The sequence below is a fragment of the Lactuca serriola genome, chromosome 7, assembly GCF_051521515.1.
Source record: "Lactuca serriola cultivar US96UC23 chromosome 7, Lser_US96UC23_V15, whole genome shotgun sequence".
In the NCBI taxonomy this organism is placed as follows: domain Eukaryota; kingdom Viridiplantae; phylum Streptophyta; class Magnoliopsida; order Asterales; family Asteraceae; genus Lactuca; species Lactuca serriola.
Genome location: NC_136414.1, coordinates 170870105 through 170891529, shown reverse-complemented (window position 1 = coordinate 170891529; position 21425 = coordinate 170870105). Strand labels below are relative to the sequence as shown.

At 37.0% G+C, this 21425-nt stretch overlaps 2 protein-coding genes across 2 annotated transcripts; one reads left to right on the top strand and one right to left on the bottom strand.

The window, feature by feature from the left end:
- Positions 1 to 9220: 9220 nt before the first annotated feature.
- On the bottom strand, positions 9221 to 9829 carry LOC145064547 (uncharacterized). The gene has a single exon (XM_079011974.1). The coding sequence runs from the start codon at positions 9827 to 9829 to the stop codon at positions 9221 to 9223; it is 609 nt and encodes a 202-aa protein (XP_078868100.1).
- Positions 9830 to 12646: 2817 nt separating this feature from the next.
- Positions 12647 to 20251, top strand: LOC145064546 (uncharacterized). Its single transcript, XM_079011973.1, has 3 exons — positions 12647 to 14068; positions 14143 to 14214; positions 20093 to 20251. Exons 1-3 carry the CDS (start codon positions 12647 to 12649, stop codon positions 20249 to 20251), a joined length of 1653 nt encoding a protein of 550 aa, XP_078868099.1.
- Positions 20252 to 21425: the final 1174 nt, after the last annotated feature.

Sequence of the window (21425 nt, the reverse complement as noted above, 5' to 3'; positions counted from 1 at the left end):
CCAAAGCCCATTTGATACATATTGTTGTCCATAAATCCCCAATTAACGGAATCAAATGCCTTGTCAAAGTCTACTTTGAATAATAAAAGCTTCTTTTTTGCTTTTTTCGACCATGCACAAATCTCGTTCACAAGTAGAGGTTCGTCTAGTATGTTTCGACCCGCCACATAGGCTGTTTGGACTTCATCAACACATTTTCCCATAACCTGCTTTAGTCTCACCGCGAGAATCTTTGCAATGATCTTGTAAATACACCCAATCAAACTTATTGGACGGTAGTCTTTCAGCTGTTGCGGATCCTTGATTTTGGGTAAGAGAGAGATAAATGAGGAGTTACAGGATGAATCAAGTTTCCCATATCTTTCGAAGTACTTCACCACGGCTGCAATATCACCAAGTAAGACATCCAAATATTTCTTAATAAACTTGAATGTGAATCCATCTGGGCCCAGGGATTTGTCATTTCCGCATGCCCAAACTGCGCTTTTGATTTCTTGGAGAGAAAAAGGAGATTCCAGATCATGCTTATATTGTACAGAGATTTTTCGAAACAGATTGCTCTGAAAAGTCGGTCTGACCGAACATGTTTCAAGAAATTTTGATTGAAAGAACCTGAGAACTTCCACTTTTATCAAGGACGGATTATTGCACCAATTACTGTTGATCATGAGACCGTTAATGCGAATTTTTCTATTATTGCTATTAATGAATGTCACACCCCGAAACCAAAGGCGGAAACGTTCCGGGGTGAAGGACGTCATGAATATCGCAACCAATGTACATAGTAAGCATAGTAAACACAAAGCTTTACATTACATAGATTTATTTACATTGTCTGAAAACAAAGGATTACATGCGTTATACATATATATAACATATGAACAAAAGTAAAGACGTGTCTTCTACATACTTCGCCTTCGCCAAAAGGATAGCTGGGTACCTGTCTAATATGGACCTGAGAATACAAGCAGTTTGAAAATCAGCATAAAGCTGGTGAGTTCATAAGCGGTTTTGTTTTCTTAAATTGTACAAGTTCCTTTCTATTTCTGAAAATGTTACACACCAAGAAAATCCCATATTTTCTTAAAAGTTGGTTATTAAATCCCAAAATGTAACGTAAAGATGTACACTGAAAACATGTTTACCCAAGTGAAATGTAAAGTTTAGTTATCTGGTTTGTTACACGTTTCTGGTTATGTACAAATGTTTCCCCAGGAAAATCCCATATTTTCCTAAATGTGTGTGAATTGTTACCGAATCTGAAAGTAATGTACATGTATCTACCATACTCAAGGTGTGTGTGGAGTCTCCTAAAAGTCTGATTACCTTTAAATGTACATTAGTTTTAATTCATATATAAAACTAATAAATACGAGCAAAGTGTTCATAATCTTGATTGCGAGTCCTTAACCATACGTCAGACTAGATATGACTCGAGCCGTGGTCAGTATCTTTTTATGACTTTTGTCACCCTTGAACCTTGCGGTTCGGCTGTAGCTAGCAGCCATGTGCGGGATAGTCAGTCCCGTATAGATCTATACACTCAAGTCACGTTCTCCCTTCTGGAGATTCTGGTTACAGGGATAGTTCTCCACTCTCTCGTGCAAAGGGAAGTGTTACAAAGGACGTGTCTCCAATCTTTAAGATTACTCTTTACTCTCGTATATAAGGGAAGTAGTATCTATGACTGACTAAGTTCTAATGATGCATGTCCTTCACACTCGAAACTAGGTGTTTTATTAAGGACAAATACAAATGTTCTATGACTTCTATCAGTTAAAGTGTGAACAACTCAATTGTGAAGTACAAAATATAACACTATATAATAAGAATTCAATTAGATTCGAAGAACAATTCCATAAGTCAAACCGTTTGTTAATATGTTTTCAATTCTTAAAAGTGTACGGATTATGAAATCATTTAAATGAAATAGTGAATTTAAGTACAAGATATTCTAATACTTTTGCTTGTATTCTCCCCCTGAAAACATTGAAAAAACATTGAAAAAAAGGAGGGGTATGAACTCACCGATTGAAAAACGCGTCAGTTCTGGGTTCGTAAACGCACAAGATTCCTATGTATTATGAAAAGATACACATTTGTATCTAATTAGGACTTGATTAATTTATTTGTTAGGGACATACACTTCTAGTTGCGGAAACACTCCATTACAAGTGTTTGGAAGGATCCGGGTGGCATTTGAGGACACATAAGGCTTGGATATGGAGTTTACTCTTCAAGAGTAAACTCATACTAGAGTTTTCGGCCCTAATGTACCCTTCCCCATGAGTTTACGGCCGTAAACTCATGGTGGGGTGTTCTATGGTGCAAAATGGCTTCATATCACTTGAGGGAAATTTCTAGGGTTGATTTCAAGGCATGGAGAAGTGTTTTAAGCAATTTAGGGACCATTCGAGGAGTTTACGGCAGTAAACTACATGTTTACGGCCGTAAACTCATATATACATGCCCAAAATGTTTTCGTAGTGGTCCATAATTAATTACAAGTGATTCCAAGTTATTTTACAAGTCTAAGGGTGAAATTTAGGCATCATTTGACATGATTTTAGGAGTTTACGGCCCATGACTCCCCTTATGGCCGTGAAATCCTTAGAGGGGTGATTTCTTTATGTTTTAGGCTTCTAAGTTGTTCATGTTTGCTTCTAGATTTTTGTTCAAGGCTTAGAAGGTGTATAAATGGCAATTTAACACCTTAGAAGGAGTTTACTCCCCTTGGAGATGAGTTTATGGCCCAAGCATGTTCTTGGGAAGTAAACTCATGTTTACTCCTCAAAAATGATGATTAGGGTGTTCTAAGTCCGAGTTGGTAAGCCATATAGTCGTATCTAAGTCCCAAAATTGATTTGGAGTGGTTTAAAGGCATAAAAACCCATTTTATTTGAGTTTACGGCCCAAGCATGATCCATGGCCGTAAACTCATGAATATGGTCCTTTTCCAAGTTTTAAACACGAATTTGAAGGCCTATTGTGCTATACTATGAGTTAGAGAAGTTACCTTAATGGATTTGAGCCTTAGATTGATGTTTTTGGACCTAGTTCTTTGGTTTGAGGAGAGGTTAGAGAGAGAGTAGTGAGAGAGGGAAAAAGTTTCAAATGAAAGGTTAAACATCTTTAAATAGTGTCTAAGATTTGGACACGGCGGAATTCTACTCGATACCGACGTTAGACGTGGCTTTTGGTCACACCCGATAAAGTTGTCGTAACCCGATATGGTTGATTCTAAAATTTTTCCGATAACTAGAATGGGGTGCTAAAATGATTTCTAAGTGTGTTGGGACACTCATTAAGACTTAATAATACTTTCAAATTAATGAGTTAATTTAATTACAAAATTGGAAACGAATTGCTAAAAACGGGTCTTACGGGCGAATTGGGTTCCGACGATGGATAACTTCGGGTTGTCACATTATCCCCCCGTTAGAGGGAATTTTGTCCCGAAATTCAAAGATTTGGATACAGATCATGAAGTGAAAAGAAAGATGAGAATGAATCTAGTGCATCGGGTCCTCACGCTCCTAAGTAGATCCGGGTGTCCGCTTGACATTCTAGCGAACCCTCATTACTGGGATGCGACTTTGTTTGGTACGATCAACCTCTTAATCCATGATCTTAATTGATTCTTCCATGGAGGTTCGGGTTTTCGTTGATTTCGATCTCATCAAAGGGATTACTAGGGTTTTGTCGAGTCGGCACTACTTATGAACAAAGATGTGGAATACCAAATGGTTGCTGCTGAGTTCTGAAGATAGCTCGGAGAGGGCTATGAAATCGATTCTTAACGAGGATCTCGAAGGGTCTAATGTACCATGAGTTAAGTTTTCCGCACTTCTCAAGGCGTACTATGTCTCTCCAGAGTAAGACTTCCAACAAGAGGGCACATCTTCATATGGTAGAGTAGCTAAGGGTTTGACGATTCTAAAGGAAATTTCTAGGTGGGTCTGCGATATTAGCCGGCGGGACCCAAGAATTGACAGGTTTTCTATAGGTATCTCCGGTGCCGACTAAATCTCTATCGCCATAGTTTTTGGAAAGGTCCACGGGTATGACTGCTTTGCTTATCTACATGACTAAGGAAGATAATTTGAACGAAGGGTACCACTACTAACTCATAGTGATCATATTAAGTCCTAGTTGCTGTCTTGGACACATCATTCTCACTGAGGTTTTTGGCTACAAGGTAATTCCAGGGATTAGGTTGATGGGAGACTTGACTACACGTTCGGGAAGAATTCTCAGGAATTCTTCCGAAAAGGCATTGGGGAAAGAGTTGCAGACTTCTCGTTTCTCGATGATCACGCGGACGAGGAATACATGGGAAAACTTTTTAAGCTTTGATGCACGAAGATCATGAGAGTCATGTCGGGGGAAAGTTAAGACGAATGGCTTTCTCGAAACCAAGAATAACAGCATGAATGAGGCTCGGTCATTACATGCCAAAGATGGTATCAAAGCATTTCATGAAAAGTTTTCCATTAGATCGAATGGAAAAGAATAATTGTCCGGATTGAGGATACAATCTATGGATATGATGTTAGCGTTCTCCTTCTCACTTTTTAACCATCTCGACGGTACATGTTTTTGATTACTATCGAAGGACAGAGTTTAGAAAGATGTTTGAATGAATGGTTAGCAAATTTCTTTCAACATTAGAATCGAAAAGAATCAAAGGCATAAGATTCATCGAGGGGAATTATACCTGTGGCAACGGTGGGATCGGTGGCTGTCTCCTCTCGTCCTATCGCTAGGACTCTTCCGGTGTTGCCAGACGTTACTACCTTAGGGCAGTTTCGCTTGAAATGCCCAACTTCTCCGCAACCATAGCAGGCTTGACCAATGCCCGCTCTGGAAGCTTGACTGGTTGATTAAGTTGGTGTCTTACAATTTTTCGCCATGTGACCCTTTATGCCACAACTGTTGCAAAACATCTCTATACATGGGCTGGAAGTAAGGTGATGATATTTGCACTTCTCACAACTAGGGAGGGTTCCCGCATACCTACTGGTAGGTTTTCGAGCTGAGGATCCAACAACATAAATAGTTGCAGGGGTAGTAGCAGCGTGAACTGCCACAACTTGCTGCCTCTTTGAAGACTCCTGCAATGTCTGGCTTTCCTTCTTCTTCCCAATTTTCCTTTTCTCGCCACTCCTCTCTGTCGGCTCAGGAGTGGTAGCTGTTTCCTCAAGATCATCACTATGGTCGATTAAGATTCATGCTAAGCATTTGGCGCTGTCGTATGTATCCGGCCTCGCAGCTAAGACGTTTCCTTTTGTTGGCTGGGTCAGCCCCCATATGAATCTCTCTATCTTCTTACTCTCCGGGGTAACCATTCTAGGGCAGAGTAGTGCCAAGTCATCGAACTGGGAAGTGTAAGCGACAATATCGGAACCCTTCATCTTCAGGTTCCAAAGTTCGTGTTCTAACTTCTGCATTTTACCCCGAGGGCAGTACTCAGCCAGCAGAAGTTCCTTCATGGCTTCCCAACCCATGGCGTTGGCTACAGGTAAAGTTAAGGATTTGACTTGGCCATTCCACCAAGTTAGGGCTTTATCGATGAAGTTGCAGGCGGCATACTTCACTTTGTCAGATTCTGAGCAGGCGCAAATTTCAAAGATGGATTTGATTTTCTCGAACCATCGGGTGAGGGAAATGACACCTCCAGTGCCATCAAAGGACGTGGGTTTTGCATTCATGAAATCTTTTTAGGAATCCTTCTTTCAGTGTCCCTGGTTATCTTCTGGGTTTTGGGGTTAGGGACCACCTCCTGAACTACTGGGGTTTCTTTGTGACATGGCAGCTGTTACTGAGGCAGTAATAGCTGTCTGAAGCGTTACAAGATCAATTTGAGGAGAAGGTGGTGGCGGAGGGTTGTTGGTTTTTGAGCTGGGTCTCTTTCTTGGAGGCATCTTGATCTAATAAGATCAGGAAAGAGAGGATCACAAGTCCTCTGAATTGATTCAAGAGATATGGGACAGGAGATATCTCATTAAGACAGATATATGGTATTCTATTAAGCGATAAAGCAGGCAAGAGTTAACAAAGCAGATTAGTTATCTCTAAGGAAATGATCGAGGAACAACTCTGAAATGAGAATTTCTATAACGGGTTTGGCTTGAGAAATACTCCCATAGTATTTCATGATTCGCTGCAGCGATGGCTCGTTGTTTGGGTATTGGGTAAGTTTTTGGCATGCCGCATACCACAGTCACTCCCAAGCACACATGTTGGCCGTGTCTCGAATGAATATAGTTGGCCAGGCTATATTGATCCTAGACACGACTACATAACTGCCCAGGTTTAACCGTAGTACACAACACCCATTTACTTATGTTTTATTCTACTTGTGATTACGGATCTCAACGGTTCGGTATACTTGTATACTTTTGAAAATACTTATATTTTGAAGGATACTTTTAGTTCAGAGCACTTAGGCCCCTTAGTGTTTATAGTCTTATACCATGTAAGGCTTGGTATACTAGTTCACTATAAACAAGGGCTCTGAACTAAAAGTATCCTTCAAAATATAAGTACTTTCAAAAGTCTGTCACACCCCGAAACCAAAAGTGGAAACGTTCCAGGGTGGAGGACATCATGAATATCGCAACCAATGTACATAGTAAGCATAGTAAACACAAAACTTTACATTACATAGATTTATTTACATTGTCTGAAAACAAAGGATTACATGTGTTATACATATACATAACATATGAACAAAAGTAAAGACGTGTCTTCTACATACTTCGCCTTCGCCAAAAGGATCGCTGGGTACCTGTCTAATATGGACCTGAGAATACAAGCAGTTTGAAAATCAGCATAAAGCTGGTGAGTTCATAAGCGGTTTTGTTTTCTTAAATTGTACAAGTTCCTTTCCATTTCTGAAAATGTTACACACCAAGAAAATCCCATATTTTCTTAAAAGTTGGTTATTAAATCCCAAAATGTAATGTAAGGATGTACACTGAAAACATGTTTACCCTAGTGAAATGTAAAGTTTAGTTATCTGGTTTGTTACACGTTTCTGGTTATGTACAAATGTTTCCCCAGGAAAATCCCAAATTTTCCTAAATGTGTGTGAATTGTTACCGAATCTGAAAGTAATGTACAAGTATCTACCATACTCAAGGTGTGTGTGTGGAGTCTCCTGAAAGTCTGATTACCTTTAATTGTACATTAGTTTTAATTCATATATAAAACTAATAAATACGTGCAAAGTGTTCATAATCTTGATTGCGAGTCCTTAACCATACTTCAGACTAGATATGACTCGAGCCGTGGTTAGTATCTTTTTATGACTTTTGTCACCCTTGAACCTTGCGGTTCGGCTGTAGCTAGCAGCCAGGTGCGGGATAGTCAGTCCCGTATAGATCTATACACGCAAGTCACGTTCTTCCTTCTAAAGATTCTAGTTACAGGGATAGTCCTCCACTCTCTCATGCCAAGGGAAGTGTTACAAAGGACGTGTCTCCAATCTTTAAGATTACTCTTTACTCTCGTATCTAGGGGAAGTAGTATCTATGACTGACTAAGTTCTAATGATGCTTGTCCTTCACACTCGAACCTAGGTGTTTTATTAAGGACAAATACAAATGTTCTATGACTTCTATCAGTTAATGTGTGAACAACTCAATTGTGAAGTACAAAATATAACACTATATAATAAGAATTGAATTAGATTCGAAGAACAATTCCATAAGTTAAACCGTTTGTTAATATGTTTTCAATTCTTAAAAGTGTACGGATTATGAAATCATTTAAATGAAATAATGAATTTAAGTACAAGACATTCTTGTACTTTTGCTTGTATTCCCCCCCTGAAAACATTGAAAAACCATTGAAAAAAAAGTAGGGTATGAACTCACCGATTGAAAAACGCGTCAGTTTGGATCCTAAACGTCAGTTATGGGTTTGCAAACACACAAGATTCCTATGTATTATGAAAAGATACACATTTGTATCTAATTAGGACTTGATTAATTTATTTTTTAGGGACATACACTTCTAGTTGCGGAAACACTCCATTACAAGTGTTTGGAAGGACCCGGGTGGCATTTGAGGACACATAAGGCTTGGATATGGTGTTTACTCTTCAAGAGTAAACTCATACTAGAGTTTTCGGCCCTAATGTACCCTTCCCCATGAGTTTACAGCCGTAAACTCATGGTGGGGTGTTCTATGGTGCAAAATGGCTTCATATCACTTGAGGGAAAATTCTAGGGTTGGTTTCAAGGCATGGAGAAGTGTTTTAAGCAATTTAGGGACCATTTGAGGAGTTTACGGCAGTAAACTACATGTTTACGGCCATAAACTCATATATACATGCCCAAAATGTTTTCTTAGTGGTCCATAATTAATCACAAGTGATTCCAAGTTATTTTACAAGTCTAGGGGTGAAATTTGGGCATCATTTGACATGATTTTAGGAGTTTACGGCCCATGACTCCCCTTATGGCCGTGAACTCCTTAGAGGGGTGATTTCTTTATGTTTTAGGCTTCTAAGTTGTTCATGTTTGCTTCTAGATTTTTGTTCAAGGCTTAGAAGGTGTATAAATGGCAATTTAACACCTTAGAAGGAGTTTACTCCCCTTGGAGATGAGTTTACGGCCCAAGCATGTTCTTGGGCAGTAAACTCCTGTTTACTCCTCAAAAATGATGATTAGGGTGTTCTAAGTCCGAATTGGTTAGCCATATAGTCGTATCTAAGTCCCAAAATTGGTTTGGAGGGGTTTAAAGGCATAAAAACCCATTTTATTTGAGTTTACGGCCCAAGCATGATCCATGGCCGTAAACTCATGAAGATGGTCCTTTTCCAAGTTTTAAACACGAATTTGAAGGCCTATGGTGCTATACTATGAGTTAGAGAAGTTACCTTAATGGATTTGAGCCTTAAATTGATGTTTTTGGACCTAGTTCTTTGGTTTGAGGAGAGAGGTTAGAGAGAGAGACTAGTGAGAGAGGGCAAAAGCTTCAAATGAAAGGTTAAACATCTTTAAATAGTGTCTAAGATTTGGACACGGCGGAATTCTACCCGATACCGACGTTAGACGTGGCTTTTGGTCACACCCGATAAAGTTGCCGTAACCCGATATGGTTGATTCTAAAATTTTTCCGATAACTAGAATGAGGTGCTAAAATGAGTTCTAAATCTGTTGGGACACTCATTAAGCCATAATAATACTTTCAAATTAATGACTTAATTTAATTACAAAATTGAAAATGAATTGCTAAAAACGGGTCTTACGGGCGAATTGGGTTCCAGTGATGGATAACTTCGGGTTGTCACAATGAATCCATGGAAAAGCTTTGAATTTTCATCTCCGTCCATCGCCCATCGAATTTTTGATTTCTGTCTAGCATCCATCACAACCGTCTTTTCCATTTCAATAATGTCTTTGTAACCAACCCTTCTAGTTTCAATCTCCTCTGCAGATAATACACTGTTTTCAGCATCCATATCAAGTTTGTGAACCTCATCTTTAAGTCTTTTTAGCTTTGCCTCTTCTTTTGAGTAGTCTGTTCTTCTCCATGCTTGAAGTGCCTCTTTTATATGTTTAAGTTTGGCATTTAAGTACGAGTTTGGGGTACCATAACCAGCAAAATCATTCCAAGCTTTAATGAAGACCTTCTCGAACCCTTCTCTTGACAGCCATGCGTTAAACATTTTGAACGGGGGAGGTCCAAAGTCACACCATGAAGAGGAAAGAAGAATCGGGCAATGGTCAGAAATTTCTCTAGGTAAGGCAGTGACGGTCGCCGATGGAACAAGATCAACGAACTTAGGACAGACGAGGAAACGATCCAACTTGCTCATTTTGAGATCTCCATTTCAAAAATATGTAAATCTATGTCCCCCCATTCTCATGTCAATGAGACCGTTTTCATGAATGAAATGGTTGAAGTCTCTAGCCGATCTAGCACAAAAAATAGAGTTAAATCTTTCATCCGAGCGACGCACCACATTGAAGTCACCCAATAATATCCAAATCCCTCCTTTATTTTACATCAACTGTAATGTCACTATGGATTGCCATTAAAGCAGGGAGGTGGCCTAAATGAGACAATGACATTGTTTCACCTATGAGTGTACTTTTTTGAATCCAACGTTCCATATCATTGTCAACTTGAAGGTGAGTAGGAAGAATATGTGGTGGAGAAGGCGGAGTTGACTGTTGTATACCTTGATCTTGTTTTTCCCCACGTAGTATATCAGCGAAAGTAACTTCGCCAAAATTTCTTGATTCCATTCGTTGATCATTCTTGTGTATCTTGATCGTGTCTAGGTTCTTTTCAATGTGGGGGCCGGTGATGTTGTGGTAGGCAGGAGTCCCGAGTGATAGTTTTTCGGCCGTGTCTTTCAATGTTTATCTCCAGTACGTTGTTTCTGCATCTTGTTCCATTTAGTTTTGATTCCATCTCCTGCGTATAATCGACTTCAAGAAACCGAATGAAACCGAAATTCTTCCTGTTTTTGCCTTTTTTCTCGCCAAAGTAGATGTCTGAAAGTTTCCCAAAGGATGAAAAGATCGTTCGAAATTCCGCCTTTGTTGTGCCATCTGGAATGTTGGTGACGAAGAAGGTCGTTTCTTCCGGCCGTTGTTCTCTCCGTGACTGAGGCCTTTTCCGGCATACCTGCGCCATCCGTCTTCTCTTGAGAGCATTTCCAAGATTTCGTTGTTTTTAAATTGGTGTTAGATTGAGACTTTTGATTCCCTTCATTAATTTGTGGGTCGAAGACCTTTTTAGCATTGAAAAAATATAACTCGTGTAAAGTGGATATGTCATCTAATGAAGGAATTCATCCATAAGCTCTTAATGAAGCTTTGTTAATTGTGATACGGTGACTGGAATCATTTCGTTTTTAGGAAATATTGTGTATGTGAATTATGCGACACCAGGAACCTGCTACAACCAACCAACCAATATCATAATAAAATGAACATAAAAGAGATATAAAAAATAAAACAGAACTCTTAAGGCATGACTTCCAGATAAAATTGAATCACACATTTGTATTTAATATATATCATTACAGAAAAGAAAATATTCAAATGAATCATAAAACAGTTTTTGAAGAAAAAAAAAGATTAATCATTTGTGTGTGTAATATTTTCATAGTTTTGGCATGAAAATGAAACCTTAATAGTAAAAAATTTCTATTTTAGAATGCAATTTTGACCTACTTTGAAAGTTTTCACAACAACATATATATAGATAGCCACACACACAATCACTCACATACACACACATACACAACATCATACAGTGCATCACTAAATACATTGCTACTTTAGGTTGTATTTGTGTTCCATTCTAAAATTTTGACATTAAAACACACACACATACACATATACACAGTACACACGACCACTTGCACATACATAGATGGTTGGAATATTGCAAAGTACAGATGCAACTAAGAAGAAAAATAGTAACAGTAAAGGAAATAAAAAAGATTGTGAAAGGTAGATATAAACCTGCAAAAATTGAAGTAAATCTCAAAAACAGTTATCACACTCGTTCCAAGTTATTGCATAGTGGTCATAAATTTCTTATAGATTTTCAATATGAGAAAGGACAAAATGTAGTTATCTTTTGCATTTTGAACCTCTTCGGACATTGAATATACAATGAAAAAGCAATGTAAATTTCTATCATTTAATAACCTTTACAAAGAATTAATTAGAGAGATAGGGAAGACCATATCAAACTGCAAAACGGTCCCAGAGGCATAAGAACAAGAGTTAGGGTGTAATTTTTTTAGGATTAAAAGAAAGAAAATGGATGTTAGGGAACACCCATAGAAATATTGCAATTAAGCCAATTCAATATCCTAACCTTCCGAACCTTCCTGAAAAAGCTTGCATGAATCTCTAGGGCTCCATCTACAAATCAGTTTTAGCTAAAAAATAGCCATATAGACTGCCGTTAACCACTACATAATCAAACCATTACATAATTAGATGTTGTTACATGTGTTAAGTGGTAAATTTGGGCCTGTATGCAGAAAATTGAAGTAGAAATATTAAGTAAGTAAGGTTACATCAAATGGAATGAAAGTAAACCAACTTATCTTTGTTGCAGATAGTAAAAGCACACATTTGGTAACCAATTATACAGCTCAGTCTGCAGATAACTAATTTAATTATAATGAAAAAAAATAAAGAAAATGACAAAAATAGCCAATTACACTAATTGCATTACAAAAATAGCCAAAAAAAATCGAGATTACATATATAGCCACCCATTTCGCAGATAAGAAGGTCCCATCTACGAAATGGGCTTCTCATCTGCGAAAGTACAAGTGCCTGAAGCACAGTTGTGCTTTAGGCACTTGTACTTTCGCAGATGAGAATTTTTTTTTTTAAAATTTTTTCGGTATAAATAGGGGTAATTTCACAGATGGAATAGGTCCCATCTGCGAAATCCTCTGATCCTATCTACGAAATGATGCAATTTTTTTTATTTTTTATTTTTATTTATTTATTTATTTTTTTTAAGGTTGACTACGAAATGAATTGGTTTGACTACGAAATGGGCTTTGCTATATAAAAACTTTTGTAGAAAAAATATCATTTTGGTTGTTATTTGGTTTGTGAAATACTCTCTATCTCTACAATTTGCTTAAAAAATGATTGAATATTTGGTTTGTCTTGTAACCGGTGGGAGATGGCAAGTTAATGGAACTAATCTGGAATACATATGTCCACAGGGAGGTATTTCTGAACTTGCTTTGATATTTTCTGAGTATATTAGTTATAGTGATTTTGTATCTATGGTAAGAAGCAAAATTGGTTTGTTAGACAAATATAGAATTAGTCTTCGTTTCCACCATCCTGAATTAAATTATTATATAGCTATAGTTGAAGACGTGGATGTTAGAATGTTGATAAACGTAATCAAATGTAGTGGAGGAAGGGCTGTGAAAGTGTTTGTGGTGGTTGATGAAGTTGAGGAGGTTAATGGGGGCGGTGAAATTGGAAACGAAGTTGTTGGTAATTTATGCAGTTTTAAAGGGAGCAACGATCCGATAGGTACTTTCAATACTCCTAGTGTACCTCAGTTTCACAGTGTTGCTGAAAATGTTAATGTTAGTTATTCACCTATTCAATATGTGGATCCCGAGAATTACAAGTATGTTGGTGATGATGATGTTGGTACATATCTTAATCATGTTGGTGGTCGTTGTGATGATGTTGCCGAACAAGAAGTTAAACTTATGAATAGGCGTGTGGTAGATAAAACTAAAAAGAAAAAAAATTCAACTCAAAAAAATGAAAAAAATCATGTTTACGGGCATTATGTTGATGTTGGTGATGTATGTTTAGATATAACCGAGCTACAAAGTAATTCCGATAGAGATGAGTTGGGTGATGAAGTTAAAGCTAAGTATCCCGATAACCTTTTTCACGGTATGCCCCCTGTACCAGCATGGCCAGTTGATAATAATGAAGATATCCCAACACAGATGGTAGACATTAATCTTCAAAAGATTCAATGTGAGAGTATATTTAAAAACAAAGAACTTTTAAAGCGGTGTATTGGTAAAAAATGTCTTCGAGAAGGTTTCCAGACGAGGACAAGTAGATCCACCAAATCAAGGTATGAAGCTGTGTGTGTTTCGAAAAATTGTTCTTGGTTACTAAGAGCAAAAGCAATTAAAAATACTGATGGACTTTTCCAAGTGAATAAATTTGTTGATGTACACACATGTTCTTCAACATTGTTGCAACCTAATCATCGACAAGCAAACAAATATGTTTTGGGTGAATATGTTGCTGATGTTTTGGCTGAAGACTATAGTAGAGTTTATCGGGGAAAAGAAATTGTTAATGATATTAATGCTCAATTGAATATCAATATCTCATACCATCAGGCATGGCGTGCGAAGCAATATGCATTGTTGTCGTTAAGGGGTACGAAAGAGGATTCTTTTACCAAACTTCCGGCGTATTGTCACAACTTGGCCAAACATAATCCGGGTACTGTCACACATATTAAAACAGATGCTGATGATCGGTTTGAGTTTTTGTACGTCGCACTCGGTTGCTCGGTTAGTATTATCATGTCCTAATTTTTTTTAATATTTATTTTGGTGTATTTGAATAGATATACAATGTAGTGTAGGTACGAGCTTTTGTCAATTTTTGTAAGCCGACCCTAGTAGTAGATAGAGCTCACCTAAAGGGCGAGTTCAAGGTACCATGCTACTTGCAGTTACTAAGGACGGACAAAATCAAATATTACCGGTTGCATATGGTATATGCAAAAATGAGTGTACTGATTCTTGGACATGGTTTTTTCAAAAACTACGTGATTGCATAGGAAATATGCAGGAGCTTACAATTATATCTGATAGGTCTCCATCTATAGAAACATCCGTTGCCAACATTTTTCCTCACGCTCATCATGGAATATGTGGTGTCCATTTGTATTTCAACATAGTATCTAGATTCGGCAAGAGTAAGACGGTTAAAGGAATTTTTTGGGAGGCGTGTAGGGCGTACACAGTTGATGCTTTTGATGCTGCCATGGATGTTATGAAAAAGACAAAAGAACCAGTATGGGAGTACTTAAAAAGTATAAATCCAGAAACCTGGTCAAGGGCACATTTTAAAGGGAACCGATACAATCTTATGTCGTCCAACAGTGCGGAGTCTATAAATGCATTATCTAGACACGCACGTAAGGTGCCAATACTTATGTTGATTGATTTTTTTCGTGCTACAATGCAACAATGGTGGTTTCAAAGACGTAACTTTGCAAGTATTACGTAAATTTGTAATATTAATGTTTTATTAGTTTCGATGTTATTGATTTTAACTTATTCATTTTGGCTGTTTTTTTAGCGGAAGCAACAAGAACACTTACCCCTTGGGCGGATGAAGTTGTAAAAGAAAACAAGAAATTTTTTACCAAATGGGATGTTCGCATGATCTCAAATACGAAATGCGAGGTCAAAAAGGGGGCATAAAATGTGATTGTTGATTTTCAACATATGACATGTACATGTAGGCATTGGCAACTTGATGGGATACCTTGTGGTCATGTCATAAGATGTTTAACAGTGAACAATTACCAAGACTGCTCGAGGTTTGCATTAAATGCTTACTTTACCGAAACACTGAGGAAAACATATGAGGAATCAATAAACCCTCTGCCGAAGCCATCCGAATGGGAGATCCCCGATGATTTGATGATTGTTAAGCCACCTATAATGGATAAACGTCAGCCAGGCAGGCCAAGAAACACAGACCGCATTCCATCCCAAGGCGAGGGTCCAATTATAAAAGAGTGTTCTACATGTGGTCAACTAGGACACACGAGAAATAATTGTACTGGAAGGGCGTCTGTTAGCAGAGCAGGTCACATAATTTCTACTGCAGAAATGGCATATAATATTGGTGGTTCAGCGGGTTGCTCACAAACCCATAACGCTGATTTTGATATAAAACAACCTTGAAATTAAGAGTAATGACGAGTTGTTAGCTTATTATGTATTGTAATATTTTTATTAACTCTTACAAGACATTGCTATGCTTTCATATTTTAGTTAAGTTTGTTGATTATAACAATGAATGAAGCCTTTATATTATAAAATATAGTTTGCAGATTTATTTTAACAGTTACAACATGTTATTTAAAAAAAAACAACAAACGATCCTTTGGCAACCTAATCTGTTTCATGATAATATTACAACAACTTTATAACTAATTTTTAAACTCAGGGAACTGCAACGGGTACTTCTCTTTCTCCATTGTTATATAGTCATCCCTAATTCTCATTTTGTCTTCGAAACGATCCTTTTTTACCATAATGTGTATCAACTGCTCATCCTTCTCAGCAAGCCGTTTTTCAGTCGTTTTGATTGCCTTCTTACTCTTTTTTATCCAATCTTTATGCTCTTTGATTTTGTTTTTATTGAGGTCAATCCATTCTTCAGCTTGTTTGCATTCCGAACCTATATCATTAGCAAGTTGAGTGAGAAGTCGGGATGACTCTTTGTCCTCTTCTTGTTGTGCTTCAGCCTTCTTTAATTCTTCAAAATTTTCATGTGACATATATGACCCGGCTGAAGAGGGTGTAAAAAAAGGGTCTACCGAATCACAGTAGTAACAATCTACTTCGTTGCATGAGCAAATTTCGAATTTGTGTGAGGAACTCATAATAAAATCGATGTTGTATTAAACTGGAGCAATAAGTGGTATTTATACATACTAGACAGTAATGAGAAGTCCAACTTTGAAATGACTAGACAGTAATGACAAGTCACTATAGTAACCTGCACATCCCAGTGGGTCCCTTAAGTGACAAGAGATAAATGACAGTTTGACATGACAAAACACTGCATAAAGCTGAAATTCGTAGTCCAAATATAAGCATTTCGTAGTCAAAGTATTATTTCATAGTCTATTTATTTATATAAATAGATGTTTAAGATCTATAAACCAAACACCCAAATCACCTAAACGAAACGAATTCCCATTATTAGAAATGTCGTCGAATGCAGCAAGTTCTTCGAATGAAGTACCTGGTTCCAATTCTGAAAGGCCATGGACGACAAAGGAGGTGTTAGTTCTAACACGGTGCTGGCTAAGTGTTAAGGATGGTGAACCGTTACTTGCTCCCCCGCATTGCCTAATTGGTGATGAATGGAGTCACATCACATCTTTGTTTAACCATGAGATGGGAGAAGGGCAAAAAAGAGAAAAATCAGATGTTGTTACTAAGTGGACGGATGTAAAGGAGGAAGTGACATGGTTCAATCGAGCATGTAGTTATGCGAAACGTAACAATGTTCGTTGTCGTGACGAAGAAGAGTTCTTGGAAGTTGTTACAGAGTTTTACATCTTTGAGCATGAAGGCAGAGACTTCGAATATGAGGAAGTTTGGAAGGTTGTTAGAGATAAACAGTATTTCAAGTAGACCGCTCTAATTTGTGTTAAGAATAAGCCATGGACTTGTGTTTTACGTTAATGCTTTGTTCGTATTATGTCGTTTTTTTCATGTAATTGTTGTGATGTTTTAATGGTTCATGGAATCTTGTTACTAATGTATTCTAAATATTTTTGATAACTAATGCAATGGCCATTTATTAACTCAAGTTAATCGTACGAGTTTCTCACATAATAAACTAAAATATATATATATATATATATTAACTCAACTTAATCATACGAGTTTCTCACATACTAAACTAAAATATATTTTAAACATATGAAATACATACGAATTACATACGAAATACATGAAAATAACCTAGTACTCACATAATAAACTAAAATAGATTTTAAGCAAACGAAATACATACGAAATACATAAGAAATACATGAAAATAACCTAGTACATGAAAATAACCTAGTACTCAAATAATAAACTAAAATAGATTTTAAACAAACGGGATATATTTCAAAATATTCCAAGGGGCTTCAAACTGGAATTCCAACCCGTTACTTAATGACTTGTATTCCTCCTTAGCAGCTTCCAAGATGACATCCTCAGTAGCATTTAAACGGGTGTCGTCAATTTTGGTATAAAGATCGTTGAATAATAGAACTTCGGTTTTCATTTCATACCATCTTGCTAAGATGTCTAGTTCGTCACGATCGTTTCTTGTAGCCATTCGGTTTTCAGCATTGAAAATATTTGTTAGACGGCTCCAAAACATTGGATCATTCAACTTGCTTGTCTCGTACACATGAATATAAGAATGTGTAAGAACCAAGAACTCTTCATTGCTCCATGATATAGAAGTCATTTGGATTGAAACAAAGAGGGTAGAATCTAAAAAACAATATTTGAACAACTATATTGGTTAATTTAATAACGTTTTGCATGTAACTTAGGGTCAATTTATAGTAGTTTCTACACAAAATCGCAGTTCAAACTTCTAATATGTCTGCAATTCATAGTCAAAATTAACTGACGAATGTAGTGTACTATACTTATAACACAACAGATCACTGTTCGAGTTGACAATTCATCCCCGGTTGAATGACAACACAATACATTGCTGTTTGAGTTGACAACTCATTGCACCAGGAAAGTATAAATAGATTTCAATATCCGTTGTAATTGTATTCTATTACTTCCCTCCTTGCAATTATGGACTCACCACATATATGGAGGAACGCAGAGGAGGTCGCTTTGGTTCAAGCTTGGATTACAACTGTAGAGGTGGATTTTCCACCGGGTCCCCCACAAGTTCGTGTTGGATCATTTTGGTCTCGTGTCTGTCATTTGTTTCACCATTTAATGAACCGCACTCAATATCGAAGAAGAAGAGATGTCAAAGCGAAGTTTCTGGATATGAAAATGAAGGTGAAACAATTTCAACGTATTTATAACGAGTTGGATAACGAACATGCAAATACGGATGAAGACATTCTACGGCAGGTGGCTTTGGAACTATACCGCTTTCAATACGATGGTAGCGAGTTTACCCACTTAGATGCATGGAATGTTTTAAAGAATGTCCCTTATTTTTAATATGCATGTTGGTTAAGTTAATTGTTTTTCGTTATTTAAGTTGCTTGTTGTTGTATGTGTCTAGTCGTTACTATTTAATAAACGTCCATTTCTTTTAATGTATGTTGTTCCCTCAATAGCCAATATTTAGAAAGCAATAAAATAAAACCGGGGTACATAAATAACTAACACATAATACGACATAAAAAATAAACTGGGTACATGGATAACTAATACGTAACACAACAGTAAAATAAAAACGGAGTACATAAAAAACTAATACATAATACTACATAAAACATAAATGTGCTACATGAATAACTACTGCATTGAGGGAGGTAATAGGACCACCGTTTCATTTGGTATTTCCCAATGCTCATATGATGGTATACCATTCACCAACTCAGATCCATATGCAACTCGATACACATAATTAGTGAACTTGTATTCAACCATTCTCTGAATGGACTCAGATGTACGGGTTCTTAGACATGCTATAGCGTGGCCACATGGTATACCGCTTTTTTGCCATTTACCACAACTACATACCATTCGTTCAAGTTGTACGTTGCTGGTGGCAAAAGTGTCATGGACTTCAAATGTATCCCCATACAAACGTTTTGCATTACAATTGTAAGACTTGCTGAGACTTTTTTGAACCTTACTCTCAACGTAAGGGGTCAACCCACCAGACAACCTCCCTGTAAAATTTGATATTTTAATAAAAATAGCAGCACAATAAAAAAAACAAAATATAACAATCTCCCTTACCAGCCAGTTCGGCCCGTTCAGCATACTTTGATTTTATCGACGTGGTGGTTAACTCAATTATCGTTGTTATAGGAAACTCACGTGAGGATATAATTTGCAAAATTTCAGGGACGTCAATCGATTTAACATTGTAACGTATTTTTGGGAAAAATGCTCTTGTCCATTTTGAAATCGGTATATCGTCAAGCCAGTAAATTGGACTCTCATAAGCAAGGTGCAGAAAGGTGGTTGCCTACATGTACTTTGCAACCTTTCGAAACACAAGTAAAAATCATCAACGCTATATGCATTGCATGACTTCCAAAACAACGATTCGACTTCCGTATTGTTATGTCCGATAGACTCACGTATCTTTCGAGCTATATCTTTAGGACAATATCCATGATAGGAATCCGGGTAGGCACTGTCAACACCAAAGTCTATGTTATCACACATGTTTCTTATGAAACCAACCTCTGTGTCCTCACCTAAACAATCTCTTAACCTCATCATGAACCATGTCCATGATTCTTCACACTGTAAGGTTCCCAAACCAAGTGCTAAGAGTAGTGGCTCATGATTTCCATCTAAAGCCACTGCGAAGTACATTGTTGTCAGAAAGCTCCCAAGAAGGGGTAAATAACCCACATATATCAGCGGTATCATGCACCTAAGGAAGGTACGAATCTACATAAAAACGAACACATATTAGTGTTATGTAAGAATTAATCGACATACATTACCATGAAATATTGTATAACTCAATAAAAGAAGTATGTTATACCACGCAACCTAAAGCCACAAAACAGAATTGAAAGCGGTTGTTATCGATTTTCTTAATGGCTGTGAAGGTATTAGGATTTGTTCTTTGAAGGTTATGCAAGAAAATTGGTAGTTGAGAAAAGGTTCTTTGGCTGTGACTACTCATTTTCAATACCGATAATTGTGCTCTACAATGTTCACACAAATGGAATTATAAATAGAAGATATTGTATCTCTATTGATCAAAATTCATAGTTTAACCCTTTAAATTCGTAGTTGAACATTTTGAATTCATAGTCAAACCAGTTCATTTCATAGTCAAATTTCACTGACCGACATGACAATACTACAGAATGTACTTGTCTGCATTTCATAGTTGAACATTTTGAATTCATAGTCAAACCAGTTCATTTCATAGTCAAATTTCACTGACCGACATGACAATACTACAGAATGTACTTGTCTGCATTTCATAGTTGAACTTTTTGAATTCATAGTCAAACCAGTTCATTTTATAGTCAAATTTCACTGACCGACATGACAATACTACAGAATGTACTTGTCTGCATTCCATAGTTGAACTTTTTGAATTCATAGTCAAACCAGTTTATTTCATAGTCAAAAAGAATTGTCCGTAATATGATTTATTCTATAAATGGGTGTCACTCATTATGAAAAAATTTAACTGAGAAAGTAACTTCGATTTAAAAGAATAAGAAGGCTAATGGCATACTGCAATTGTGGAGGAGAACGTATCGTTAGGATTTCGGGTACAGCTAAAAACCCAGGAAGATTGTTCTACACTTGCCCGTATTTGGTATCATGTTCTTACCGTCATTCAAATTTAAACCCTTGTGTTTACATGACACAAATTTATTTTCTTACTGTGGATATTAAATTTAACAGGGACCAAAATGCGGGTTTATCAGTTGGGTTGATGAAGAGAAGGACCAATCTTCTATGGTAATAGCTAAAGTAGCTAACTCTAATAAGCTCTTTCAATCAGAAAATAAGAAGTTAAAGATAGCGTTGGTTTGTAGTTGGGTGTTGTTCTTGGCAGTTCTTGTTTACAAGTTGTAAGCTTTTCAATATTGTTTTTATGGTTTTGAAGTTGTTAGGTCAATAAATTGTTGTATTTGTAACGTTAAAACAAATGTTGTGGTCGTTCTTATGTTGAATTTATTGATAAGTAATTAGTAGGTCATTAAATTGTTGTAATTGTCGTAACGTTATATTTTTTGTCATCCGTTGAGTAAACTCTAAAGATAAACTAATAATGAAATCCAACATTAATTTGTATATACATTTATATAATCCAACTACAGAGGAGCAAGACTAGACCCCCAAATAATTTTTGTCATCCGGAGACGGAACTCTAAAGCTGCGTTCTTTGGGTCAATAAGAACACGTATTGGTTGACCTGAAACCA

Coding starts and splice junctions, on each gene's coding strand:
- LOC145064547 (XM_079011974.1), bottom strand. CDS start 9,829: ATGAGCAAGTTGGATCGTTTCCTCGTCTGTCCTAAGTTCGTTGATCTT.
- LOC145064546 (XM_079011973.1), top strand. CDS start 12,647: ATGATTGAATATTTGGTTTGTCTTGTAACCGGTGGGAGATGGCAAGTT. Junction 14,069..14,142: donor ACGTCGCACTCGGTTGCTCG/GTTAGTATTATC, acceptor AATGTAGTGTAG/GTACGAGCTTTTGTCAATTT. Junction 14,215..20,092: donor ACCTAAAGGGCGAGTTCAAG/GTACCATGCTAC, acceptor TGAAGGTATTAG/GATTTGTTCTTTGAAGGTTA.